The sequence below is a fragment of the Astyanax mexicanus genome, chromosome 21 (assembly GCF_023375975.1).
Source record: "Astyanax mexicanus isolate ESR-SI-001 chromosome 21, AstMex3_surface, whole genome shotgun sequence".
Classification (NCBI taxonomy): domain Eukaryota; kingdom Metazoa; phylum Chordata; class Actinopteri; order Characiformes; family Acestrorhamphidae; genus Astyanax; species Astyanax mexicanus.
In genome coordinates this window covers 1,393,290-1,406,784 of record NC_064428.1, presented here as the reverse complement: position 1 = coordinate 1,406,784, position 13,495 = coordinate 1,393,290, and the positions used below count along the sequence as shown (strand labels likewise).

The following is a 13,495-nucleotide window of genomic DNA, read 5'->3' as shown; positions in this document are numbered from 1 at the left end:
ATCACCTGACTGAATCTGCTTATTTAGCAAAACATGCAAGGAACACAAAATTACTAGTGAAAGTGTTTGTCGTCCCTTACCATTTCATCCTTTTCTTCCAATTCAACCTTAAGCTTGCTCTTTTCCTCTCGGAGCCCCTGCAGCACTTCTAGGAGCTGGTCCCGCTCTTCAGTTAGAGACAGAACATTTGCATGAAGGCTCTCCAGCTCCATGTTAGTCAAGTTGCTTTCAGCCTTTTCTGCCAGAAGACAGTCCTTTTCAGCAGTAACACACTGCATGTCTTCTCTTAGCTGTGTCATCTGCAGTAATGAGAGATTAACAATCTGATTAGTTGCACTTTTGTAATAACTTCACTTGTGCAAATTAAGGACAGTGTTCATTTTGATCAATGATTTAGATTTAGTTTTAGTTCTAGTCTTTTGGCTAAATTGTATGCATGTCTCACATTTTAGTCACAGTTATTAGATTTCGTCCATAGATGACAAAAACTAGACATTTTAGCAGTTTTAGTTAAAGCTAAAACTCTCCAGCCCATTCGAGGCCTGCAGTATTACATACTTTAATCTGGTTGTTAGCAATCACAGATAAGCTACTCCAGACCTAGGGTAGAAGGCTGGTGTGTCTGCATCTTTAATTCATAATTAAAAGCCCTTTGTTAGTTTTTCTGCTGGGATGTTATGAAGTTTGTTGGTAAATACATATTTATTAACTATAGTTTTGTAATTGCTTTTTTATTTTTTATTTTTTTTTTTAGAAAAATACATCTAGGTTTTTTTATTTGTGTTATGGCGGAAAAAAGTGTGAATATAAAAGAAAAAAAATGTTTTCCATTTGTTTGCTTTCAGTGTCAATTAAAAATGTTAATTTATGTGCATTTTTAACAAAAATAAACATTTTCTCTCTTTCTCTCTCTGTCACTTACTCTCTTTCATGTTTATGGGTTGCTTATGGAATATTGGGAGTGTGTATACATTTATAAATATTGGACTGAGTTTAGGAGATTAGGAAATAGAGGTGTGCCAGTTCTGAAGCTGGGAAAGAAAGTTGAAAGCTGTGCGCACAAAAAGTGAAAGCACAGGATTTGAACAAGTATCTGTGCTATGCTAAAAGCTAACCCTAGTCTAGCAGCTTTATGAGCAAGGCTATTAGACAAGCCTCACTGACAAGATACCAGCAGTAGTTTGTAAAGCCCTGGAATAACTGCAAGAATTAATTACACTGTTACTAATTATAACAATAACTTATCAATTTCTTATAAGCCCAACATTAAACATCGGCTGTTAAATGCCTGAAATAAAGACCAAAGCTGATCTGACATTGCACTAAACTGAACCCCACACCATGACAAAAGTCTTCTGCAGCATTCAGCATCATGCCTGAATGACAGTCAACAGAATATCACGCTGTATTAGCATTACAGTGATTTTCACTGTGATTTATATATCATTTGTCTGGTCTGCATTCATGTCACTAGACTGACCAATAACCACATCCCCCAGTGTGATCTAACCTCTAGTCTGTGCCCTAAAGACAATTTCCCTATCCTGGCAGTAGCAGTGTGAGCTGAAACGCTGGGTCTCATAAAACATTCAGAGCTAATTTAACTGGACCCCTGTGGGAAGGGAAGCATTTAAACGCATTTTCCTGTTTTTGTGTCTCTTTTTCTCCTCCTACCATTTTTTCCACTACTAGATATGCCTTAAAACCCTTTTTTTTTTACTTAAGAGTTTACTCTTTCTCACTCGCAGTGCATTAAACGAACTGAGAAATGCTGAAACAAGGCTTCAAAATGAATAGGAAATGCATCAGCAAACCTGTTAATACAGAAAGAAAATAAATTTCATGATGCAACTAAAATATGAATACATGATTGTGCCGTATGTCCAATTTTTGTGGACCTTTTTTAACAAATGCATTCATTTACTTTAAGTTTTACCTATTGCTGAGTATTGGCACCATAACTAATGCCAGGTATAGGACACAGGAGAATAGAATAGAATAACCCTATAGCATTGAGAGGTGGAGCAGTGGAACTGAAATAATGGTGCTCCATCCTCAGTTGGTGTTTAGATGAAGTTCTGATGACCCAACATCCTGAACTCACTAATGCTTGTGTAGCTGAATGCAATCAGTTCCCTACAGCAATGCCTTACAATCTAGTAGAACACATTCCCTGGACAGTAGATACATGTAGTCAATACAAATACATAAGGCAAAAAAGTAAACACAATGAACAAAGACAAGGAAAAGCTCTGCAGATACACAGTCATGCTGTACAAACCTCACTTGAACTTGTACGTTAAAACATTTAGTACTAAGAAGGGCGGCGAGGGCAAATAAATAGCAGAATGACAGCTGATTGGTTAAGAGCATGCTTGGTCAGTGTAGTGCTCCATTATGATATACCTACATAGTGAGACCTTTTTAAATGTAATGTAATTGACTGTGTGAAACCAGGATGTGTATAAAAAAATACTAGAGACCCAGACTAAAAGAGTAAAAGTACAAGCGCTCTATCATAAAAAAAGTTGTGAGTAGAAGTTAAAGTGTTCTTTAAGCATCACATTTAAGTAGAAGTACTAAAGTATTAAAACATTTTTGTACTTAAAAGTAATATTCTAAAATGTACTACTAAAGTACTGAGAGTAAAAATACAGTACTGTCTTATGTGATCAGTGTTTTTTTAGACAATCCTGAATACTGGTAGCCTTTTAGCCTTATTGGCCAATCCCAGATATTAACAGAGGGTGGGTCTGGGTGCCACATTAATCTTTCCAAGCAAACCTGTTGATACATCATTAGATACTGCGAGTTTCTGTACAGAACAGAACTTAAGTTAACTTTGCTAGTTTTGCTGTGTTCAGACAGTCACTGTACTGAGCTATGTGCTGTACTCTTGACAGGGGTACCCAGTCAGTAGTGTTAAATTGTTTTTACTTTGCTTCCCCCATTGACAAGTAAGTTTGACCAATTTGTTTGACACAAGTGGCAACATTCATACTGCACACAGAGCATGGATGACAACACTGGTTTTAAAGGGGTTCTGCAGCCATGTGTGAAGGTCCACATTACCATCAAGAGGCTGAATAAAGAACTGCAGCATTCTGACCTCACGCAATGCTGGAGCAACTTGCCAAATATGGGTCAAAATCTACACACAGCCAATCAATCTCATCTCCTATCATTTTTATTTTTTATAACTGCTCATTTAATACTTAATATTGATAAAGTTTGCATCAAATAAATTAGAGATTTCCCCCAAAGAGGAAAAAAAAGGTCATTCTAACTCCAAGTATTGCAAGTTTCTAGAATCATTACCTCCATTTGTTTTTGCGCCTGCTGCAACTGAAGCAAGAGGCACTGCTTGTCTTGAAGTAGGTCAGCCACAGTCTTAGGCGGGTCAGTGTTCTGACCTGGCAACAGTGCCAGGTTTTCTCGCTGCAACTCTTTTAGGCTATGCTGAGACTTATTCTCCGAGGACTTCAAGACAGACACTGCCGAATCATATTTGTCCAAAAGGTGCTACAAGAGAAATCATTTCAAACAAGAATGATTATCATTAAAGTGAATTTACAGCATGTGTCAATTAAATTAAGAAAAATAAAGCAAATAACAGTAGGCCTTACTTGATTGAAAGCTTTCTGACGATCAGCCAATGCTGTACGACGAACAAGCTCTCGCTCAAAAAACTGCACCACGGCTGCCTCGTCCGCACGTCTGGCCAGCGCTCTGCTCTGCTCATGGGCACTGATCTGTGCCTGATGTTCCTCAGAGAGAGTGACTGCATGCTTGGCTATACCATCTTCCAGGAACTCCAGAATGCTGTCCATATCCTATCACGGGTGGAGAGAGACATTTTCTTATTGTATCTTGTACGAAGAGACTTTTTACAAATCACAACTGAGATAATATTGACAGCTTTTCATTTTATTAAATCTGTACACTCAAAAAATGTACAAAATTAAACTGTTTATTTTGCTTTACTTTTTTAAATAATTTTCAAACTAATACAAAAAAGCAACTTAAAAATATTTACCAAACACTGAGCATCAAACAAAGACCAACATGCCACTATTTGTAATATTGGATTTATTCAGCTTATTTACAAAAAAAAAAAAAAAAAAGTGTGTATGGATCTATATGCTGTATACTGTCTATATACTAATCTTACATTTTTGACCATGTTTAAATATCTGTGATATGAGTATTAAACCCTTTTGAAATATTTCAATTTACGCTACTCACAAAATCTGCTACCAATTACATTTTTATTGTTAATATGAATATCGTAATTATACTGTATTGACACAAGCAGGCAAAAGGAAGTGAGTTTGACAGTGTATTGACATATTGGAGGAAACTTGTGGATGAAAGTTGCAGATTGGTCGATTGCTTACCAGCCACACATTAAACAGTGTGACAGTGTAAGCTGCCACAAACACATTTACACAGATAAACTAACCATTCGAATCAATAATAAGGTCTCTGACTGAAGCACAAAACTACACTGAGTGGGGCGAAGCAGGGCAGAGTGTTTTCAGCCAATCAGTGAGGGCCTGAATGAAACTTGCGAAATGCAAGATCAAACAACATGCTTACTTTAATTCAAATAAAATGTTGCCCGGTCAGATCAGAGACAATAAAATCAATGATCATGAAAATTTCTAGTATTATTAAAGGATATTGTAGACAATTCTGAACACTCAAGCAATATGAATACTACACTCACTTGCAGACACTGCTTGCGTTTTCCCAACAACTCCAAAAGTCGCTGGTCCCAAATCTCCTGCAAATCTTCTCGCACCATCTGGACGGAACGTGAGGGAGCTTGAGTTTGCCGGATAAGCACATCTTGCAGTCTTCTCTCCTCAAAGGACGCGACGTCTCGATGGATTTGAGCCATGAAGTGAGCCTTGTGGCGCTGGGCTATTGTCTTTAAGGTCACCTAAAGAGAGGGAGGGTTTGGTTGGTCTGTCAAATTTGTTCAAATTCTTATTATTATCTTCATTTCCTACAATTATGATATAGATCTTTCAGTGAGTGCATTACAGAGGATTACTCTCTATCTTCATGTTTTAAACATGGTGTGTGCAGATCAGCAATCAGGTTTGTGTTAAAAAAAATAAAATCATGCTAATGATGATGACCCTTACCCCAGTTTTCCCAAGAACGCTGTGAAGCTGATTCGTTTTGGAAGTAAGACTAGAACATACAGCTCTCTGGGACTTTGGAAGGACTGCAACCAGCTGGTGCAACAAGGGCCATTCTTTTCTAATGTCATCTGCAAGAGGATCTACTGGCGTTGGACGATCAATGACTCGCTGAAGCTTCATGAATGCAGCCTTTGTTGGGGAAAACCAAGAAAAAAACAAAACAGAAATAAAGAAGATGCATGCATGCATGAAAACACCAATATCAAAGCTGGAAAACACTGCTTCTCATTACAGTTAACCCAACAGAAAGATTAGATTAATTTAAAAGATCAAATTGAAGTACCTTTAGCTTTTCATTAGAAGTCTCCATCTCAGAAACCAACATTAGCGTTTTTCGTTTGGAGGCAACATCTGTCTGAGCATTAGCTTCTTGAAGAGACTGGGGGAAAAAACAAATGAATAAGGAATAAGTAAAAAAAAAAAACACTTAAAAAAGTTCAACATCAAAAGTTGAGCACCCAAAATTATTTATCCCAAATAATATATGTGTATATATGTGTGTGTATAAATAATAGTAATAATAAAAAATATATAGTTATTATATTAGTTATAATATTTGTAAGTAGTTACAAGGGGAAGGGGCAAAATCCTCCCCCTAAAAATTGGGACAAGACCTTCAAGCAGTTAATACAGATATATAGCAGTGGTGCTGCTGGTTAACTAGTTAACTTTAGGGCATCATTCATCTTCAGAAAGGGGGCAGCAGATGGTGCAGCAATTTATTACTACTGGGCATTCTTTAATTCCTCTGTGATGGGGAGCTAAAATGAGCTTTTATTAACTTTATAATTTTTTCGTTCTTCCTTAAATGCTGCAGCATTTGCCGTCTGTTGCACCATTTAAGGTGGAATAGGAAAGTTATCTAGAAGAGAATGGCCATAAAACATTGAAACTACACTGTGAAACTATGGTAACATAGTTGTAATTTGTGCTGCATCTTGCCAATGATTCTTATAGCCCTGTGTTAGGAGTGTGCCTCTGAAAAATCTCACCGTACCCCAAGCGTAAATACACAAACATGAAACCAAACATTTAAATTTGTTTGGTTCTTGTTTCAGAAAAAATACAATCATATTGGTGCATCAAAAAAAATAAATATAATCCCAACCTGGCTCAAAGTATTGACTTCAGTTTCAAGCTGCAGTTTCTGCTTCTCTAGACCTTGTACTTTCTCCTCAATGTGTGCCAGCTAGGGAAAAAAATAAAAATACTTTAGCCAAACATCACACAAAAAATACCAAAAACTGATTCCGCAACAAATTAAACAAATTCAAGAAATGAGATTTGAAAGTTACCTTCTCCACTTTCTCCTGCAGCTCCTGACTGAGCTGGCTGCGCTCCTCTCTGACCCCATTGAGAACCTCCAGGAGCTGTTCTGCATGCGTCTTTTCATTCAGGAGCTGGTCTTTGATGCCACCAAGACTTTCAAGCTCTTCAGCCAACTGCTGTCTCTGTAGGGGACCACATTTTAAGAAGTGAGAAAGGGTGTCCAACCTTACAAGATGACACAATCTGTGTTTCCAATATTGGAGTAAAATGAATATTATTGGGCAGATATAATCTGCCTTTGCTTGATTGTCCAAGAAAAAAAAAAAAAAAGTCTTGTCAAGTACGTAACTTTTGAACGTATGCATCACGCATTGATGCTAAAACCACACCCCCCCCCACACACACACAACCCCACACACACACACACACACACCCCACACACACACCCCCCCCACACACACACACACACCCCCCCCACACACACACACACCACCCCACACCCCCCCCCCCACACCCCCCCACACCCCCACACACACCCCCCAGATAATGCTTCTTACCTTTCCTTCACTCTCCTTAAGCATTTCATCAAGTGTCTCTTTCTCCTTCTCAAGAGAGGTAATGCGTGTCTGAAGACTCTGCAGCTCTGTGTTGAGATCCTGAGTCTCAGAGGATTTCTCTGATAGAAGTTGGTCATTCAGGCCTCGCAGAGACAGAAGATCTTCACTCAACTGGTTTAGCTAAAAGGAAAAATAAAGGAATGAAGCAGTCAGGCACACAGGAATACTAATGAATCAGTGATGAGGTGGCAAAAAACAAACTGAACAGAACTTACCTGTTGTCTGAGTTGAGACTCCTTTTCTGTACTCTGGGTCATTAACTCTGCATTCTCTTTTTGCTGCTGTTTCAGCTCCTCTTTAGTGGAGTGAAGCAGGTCCTGGTAGGTTTTTGACTGAGAAAAAAACAAAACTTTTTTTTAGTTTGCCATCTGAATCTTAGTGACAAGTCATCAGCAGGTCAATTGGAAGGGTTGCATCGAAAGTAAAATGTCTTTAATTTGGTATTTTCTCAAAACCTTCTACCACTGAATTATTTAAATACACAAAAAACATTCTGGTACAATTTACTCCACACCACCAATAAATAGGTTTGCTGGTTTTACAAAAAGTGCCTCAACTCCACACTGGCTGTGATGGGATTAATATTTTTAGTTGGCAAAAATTCAGTGCATCCCCATGAATTCTTCAAAAATGAACAATCACACAAACTTTTACCATTTCGGCTGCTTCCTGAAGATCTTTTCTGAGCACTGTTCTCTCGTTCCTCAAAGACTCCACTTCCTCTTTGAGGACCTGCATCTAAACAACAGTAAAACATTTAAGTCCACCAAGTCCAAAAAGTAACACTCTAATGTGTTATTTACACAAATAACACAGAAACAAACTGCCATGCTGTTTCTAGCACTGTCAGCTCCTATTTGACTAGACGTGTCTGGCTCTGGCAAGGTGGGTGAGGCCCACATAAGTTTTTACTTATGTTTCACTACACAAAGTCCATTTTTCACACCGGATTTCTTCTTTGTAAAGAGCGCAAATAATTTATAAAACAATTTTGGATGATCAAATTGGAATTAGCTGGTTTGTCAAGTGGCCAGTTTTCAAAATTGCTAAATTGTAATTTTGTATGGCCTACATTTCAAATATTCAACCATTATTATATGTTTATATAAATAAAAAACAGAACATTTATTAACAACTCTGGGGGGGGGGGAGAGGTATTTTTGCTACATCAGCAATAAGTGTTAAAAATGGCCAATAATCACTAGCAAAGTCATAAAACAAAAGAGAAGAAGAAAAAAAAAAAAATCAACTGACCTGTTGAAGCTGAGCTTCCTGCGCATCTCCGGGGCTCAGCTGTTCTGAGCCTTGTCGTTTCTGTTGTTTTAACTCGCTCTGGACTTGGATGAGCTAAAAAGAAAATTATTTTAATAAAACTGGCCCTGAACAGCAACATTTACAACACAATGGAGTTAAAATAAATGGAATATTGTTCCAGTCCAGTAGTAAGGTAAACACTCCTACCTCTCGTACTCCTTGCAGCAGTTCCTGAAATTGACCTCCTTCCTCGTTCACATTAAAGGATGAGCCAGAGTCATTGGAAGCGATGCTGCATGAGGCATCCTTCATTAACAAACGGGCTTTATCAGCAGCCTGAAGCTGCTTCAACTCTTGTATCTAAACAGCACAAAGAAAACATCAATCACCTGACTGAATCTGCTTATTTAGCAAAACATGCAAGAAACACAAAATTACTAGTGAAAGTGTTTGTCGTCCCTTACCATTTCATCCTTTTCTTCCAATTCAACCTTAAGCTTGCTCTTTTCCTCTCGGAGCCCCTGCAGCACTTCTAGGAGCTGGTCCCGCTCTTCAGTTAGAGACAGAACATTTGCATGAAGGCTCTCCAGCTCCATGTTAGTCAAGTTGCTTTCAGCCTTTTCTGCCAGAAGACAGTCCTTTTCAGCAGTAACACACTGCATGTCTTCTCTTAGCTGTGTCATCTGCAGTAATGAGAGATTAACAATCTGATTAGTTGCACTTTTGTAATAACTTCACTTGTGCAAATTAAGGACAGTGTTCATTTTGATCAATGATTTAGATTTAGTTTTAGTTCTAGTCTTTTGGCTAAATTGTATGCATGTCTCACATTTTAGTCACAGTTATTAGATTTCGTCCATAGATGACAAAAACTAGACATTTTAGCAGTTTTAGTTAAAGGTCATCTTCCGTCGTTTTTTCTTTCATTTTAAAATGTCTAGTTGTGGTCTCTAGTATGAATGAATGACATGTGAGCCGTTTTTGTAAAAAAAAGTGCTCAGGTGTCTCTGTATAGCTCTTTTTTAATGGACTGTTTTAGTGGTGTGTCCAAAATGACCGGATTCCAGCTTTGCTCATGAATATTCATACATGCAAACAGCATGCAATTATCTCTCCTCTGATTGGCTAGGAGCACTGCGACGCCCCTCCACCGCTCTGCCGCTCACTGCCTCCCACCTCCTGACTGATCAGCTCCGCCTCTGGGTGTTTCTCGAGCCAAGGTGGGCTGTACTGTGAGTTTCTGCCTATGTAGGCAGAAAGATAATTCAAAATTCACCCGTTTTTCGGAGGGGGGGAGGGGGGATTTCTTTGCTTAGCTCCTGCAGACAATGGGGGCTGCAAAACAGTTTAATGTGCAGGTGTACACATTCAACTCGGAGAGACCTACTGTATTCCACAAAAAACAAGGAAAATCGGATTTTCGCGGAAGGTGAGCTTTAAATATATTTCTAAAATATTTATTTTGTCATGCATCTCTTTATGGTTGTACTATTTTATATTTGAACAGTAGGTTTTGTGATTTATTGCTATTATTTTCTTTTTCAGTATTATGGATTGATCTGCATATTGCAATGTGTCTGCTTATCAAAGTACACAGAAACATCACCCTCACTGAAGCAAAGCTAAGTAAACAAAACTGTAATTCATAAAAACATTTTCTTTTTAAAGTCGCTGGATGTTAATCTACAGATTTCACTACTGAAAACGGTTTATTTTGGAAAAGCACTTCTGTTTATTTACAGTAAGCTTAGATTTCCAGATTTCCACTAAGACTGAGTGCAGCAGCAGCAGCATTAGCACTAGTGGCTTGTTTTAACATGGTAAACGTGCACTCTACAGTCTGATCTACTCACATCTGAACTGCAAAAGAGCTAGCGCTGAGCGGCAAATGCTAATGCTGCTGGAGAACTAAACTGAAACATCTGTTATAATGCTGTTTTTTTTTAGCGGAGTGGCTTTACTTCTCCCTACAACCTGACTGGTAAAATTTATACATAAGGGGCACCAGATAAAAAAAATATATATATATATATATATATATATATATTAAATTAATAAATAAAAATACATGAAATAATTAGAATGTAGGCTCCACTAAACACAGTTTACAGTGCAAAAAAAAAAAAAAAAAAAAAAAAAAAAGATCAATTAAATTATACCATGTCATTGCTCTCTTCCAGGTCTCTCTTCAGCTGGTTATGCTCTTCACGGAGAGCCTGAAGAATCTCCTGGAGCTGGCTTCTCTCCTCAGTTATTGATTTAACAGCTTCACGGAGGATCTGCAGCTCCTCGGGATTATGAGGAGCTTCCTGCACCTCCTCAGACAGAAGCTGTTCTCTTTCATGACGAAGAGATTCAAGGGCCTCACCCAACTGCACAGCCTGCACAGAGCACAAATGTATTATAATCTGAATCAGCAGTAAAAACGGAAAAAAAGTCAATAGAAAAGGCTTATCAGTAATGATTAATATCTGATCCATTTTATCTAGAAAAACATAGATGTCTCCCTTTAGCTACAGACTTATTTAATGTCATATTGGATAAGACATTTATTCACCAAGTAATACAAACTTAATATGTAAATGTTAAAAGTAACAAACTGATGTATTGGCCCACATGCAGGTCCATGCATTTTAAAAAGAAACTTACTTTCAGGTTGGCCTCTTCCAGAGAAGTAAGCAATCTGTTCTTTTCCACAGAGAAGTCCTCCAGCTCTGCCTGGGCCTTCGCAAGCTTCTCAGAGTTTTCTGTCTGCTGCTCACTCAGCTGAGCTTCCTTAAGCTGGGAATCTACTAGTTCACTCTCCATTTTGAGAAGATCCTCTCTGGTCTTTTCAATCTCTTCCTTCAGGCTGTTCATTTCTTCACTCAGGGTCGTCTTAGTGGTGAGCAAACAATCCCTCTCGCCTTGCACAGCTTGGAGTGCTGCTGTGAGCTCATCCAACTGCAAATTTACAATCAACAATAGCAAAAGGGTCAACTTTCGCTAAACTGCACGCTATATGCTAAGATTGGCAATTTCACACTATCTGGTGCTTAGCCTTTAATAATATTTTGTGACAAACACCTAAATACAGCCCAATGGTTAAAAAGCATTTTTCCCCACACAAATTCAAAAAATACAGCTTAAAAGACTTATTTGGAAACGTCTGCCGTCTTTGGAGCCTGTCACACACGTACGTCATACGTGACGTAGATGGTAGAAAACAACCCAAGAAGCTGAAGCAGATGAACTGAATGCAACACAGATTATGGCGAGCTGGAGTTGTGCCAGACTCGCAAGATGTCTGGATCTTAAAACTGACTCTTTTCCAACAATTTGTAAAAAGATTAACTAGAGGTGTTTAAGAGCCTCGGTTGTCATAGAAGTAAACAGGATGAGTGCATTAATAAGCCTTGCAAGTTAGCAATATAGCTAACTACACACCGTGCTCCATTTCTAATGTTATTAATTATTAGGGGTTCGAGCACGTAGTGCTAGAAACCCTATTGTAATTGTTCTGATTATTAGGGGTTCGAGCACGTAGTGCTAGAAACCCTATTGTAATTGTTCTGATTATTATTATTATTATTCTTATTCTTTTTCTGCCATAGAAGTGATTGGGCAGAAGAAACCGTAAGGCCTACAGGGCTGAGACTTGGTCATATGGTAGTACTTCTCACCGCTACTCAGATTCAAAACATGAGCCCGATCGGCCTCAAGGGGGCGCTATGGCGAAGGTCAACGCGTTTGGCCTCGTAACTCCTATGCCCTGGTAGCTAGAGCAAAAATTCTTGCATTATATGATTCCTTGGTTAATGGCAAATCAAAAAGGTCAATAGAACCACTAAGCTCCGCCCACTTAGATTTTTTGCTATTTAGCATAATATGCAAAACCTACTTTTGAGAACTTGTCCTAGGGTCATTGACCAATCCTGTCATATTTGGTGTCAAACAACTCAGCAGAGACCCAACCTCAATAATTATCGAAAAAATTGTGAAATTTGTAAACAATATGGCCGCCATATGCAAATTAATCTTACCGTGGCACACCCAAATTTACTCTAACAGCTGTAACTTTTGAATGCTTAAACCTACACTAATGCCACTTTACAGCTGTGATGCCAACATGATTCTGAGGTACCCCGTCAATCTGTGTAGACATACGCCTCCAGGGGGCGGAGCCAAAGCTAAAAATCTGTTTCTCAGGAACCGTACAAGCTATGAAGCTCTCCTTTGACATGTATCATCTATGGCCTATGTCCTAATGTTTAACAGAAGGAAAATTTGATATGCAAATTTTTGCGATCGTTATTAGCCAATCAGATTCCAGCAAGCTTTTGACATGCTAAACAATGACCAATCAGGACGATACTTATACCCTACATGTATCTCAGGGCCTTCTATCATCCATTAAAATATGGCGTTGATTGGCCTCAAGGGGGCGCTATAGCAGAAAATCAGTTATATCTAAAGGTACCAGTGGCCTAGGCTTGTTAGTCTTTTTTAATTGTATACTTTGCTGTATCCTTTACAACTTTGTAATTACATGTGTTTACCAAAAATGCAAAGATTTTCATCAGTGGCCAAAAGAGTAAAAATTGCTCTTTTCAAACTTGTCTTTAAGTCCTCAATCAATCAAAACAAATTTGGTCTTGATGCAATCTTGAGACCCTGTAGGTAAATAATTATCAAAAAAATCTTGACATTTTAACTATTTGAGGCCCATAAACCTTGATCAAACATGTACGTGAAAGCCTTTTCAGAGTTATTTGGCCAAAACTCTGTCAAAGTTTAAAACATGCCAAAACTGTTGAAGCTACTAATTAACAATGACATTTGAAGTACATGTGCCAAGTATGAGCCAAATAAGTCTTCAGTAGGCTCTACAGTGAAAAAATAACTATTTTCAATTTATTCTATTTATCGCTATTTTCCAACCTAAATGGACAGAAGACAGGAACCTTTCACCCTATCAACAGACAAATTTATACACATATATAGACTGATAATCTGAGCTTGATTGCAAATTTTCAGCCAAATCGGACATGTTTTGCCTCTACAACGGCTGGAAAACTGCAGCGATTTTGTAGGCCTCAAGCCTGTATTATCGCTTTTTTCAAATCTAAATGGACAGAAGTCAGGAACCTTTGACCCTATTGA

The 13,495-nt window shown here is 38.3% G+C and overlaps 1 protein-coding gene across 7 annotated transcripts in view; it reads right to left on the bottom strand.

Annotated features, from left to right (window-relative positions):
- Positions 1-13,495, bottom strand: part of LOC125785702 (centromere-associated protein E-like) — a 169,506-nt gene that overhangs the window by 136,967 nt on the left and 19,044 nt on the right. For 3 of the 7 annotated variants that reach the window (XR_007428034.1, XM_049469760.1, XM_049469761.1), the window contains exons 31-45: positions 11,003-11,296; positions 10,513-10,734; positions 8,818-9,036; positions 8,561-8,713; positions 8,354-8,446; positions 7,754-7,837; positions 7,315-7,431; positions 7,040-7,219; positions 6,509-6,664; positions 6,322-6,402; positions 5,497-5,592; positions 5,154-5,342; positions 4,730-4,945; positions 3,627-3,833; positions 3,319-3,522 (exon numbers count right to left, since the gene is read on the bottom strand). Coding sequence is in view for 4 of the 7 variants with exons in the window: in XM_049469760.1 (XP_049325717.1) it covers positions 3,319-3,522; positions 3,627-3,833; positions 4,730-4,945; positions 5,154-5,342; positions 5,497-5,592; positions 6,322-6,402; positions 6,509-6,664; positions 7,040-7,219; positions 7,315-7,431; positions 7,754-7,837; positions 8,354-8,446; positions 8,561-8,713; positions 8,818-9,036; positions 10,513-10,734; positions 11,003-11,296 (2,511 nt within the window). In the remaining 3 variants the exon portion in view is untranslated. Of the gene's footprint in view, positions 1-80; positions 300-3,318; positions 3,523-3,626; positions 3,834-4,729; positions 4,946-5,153; positions 5,343-5,496; positions 5,593-6,321; positions 6,403-6,508; positions 6,665-7,039; positions 7,220-7,314; positions 7,432-7,753; positions 7,838-8,353; positions 8,447-8,560; positions 8,714-8,817; positions 9,037-10,512; positions 10,735-11,002; positions 11,297-13,495 lie in introns of all 7 variants that reach the window. The other 4 variants (XR_007428032.1, XM_049469759.1, XM_049469762.1 and 1 more) reach the window with 3 other exon arrangements.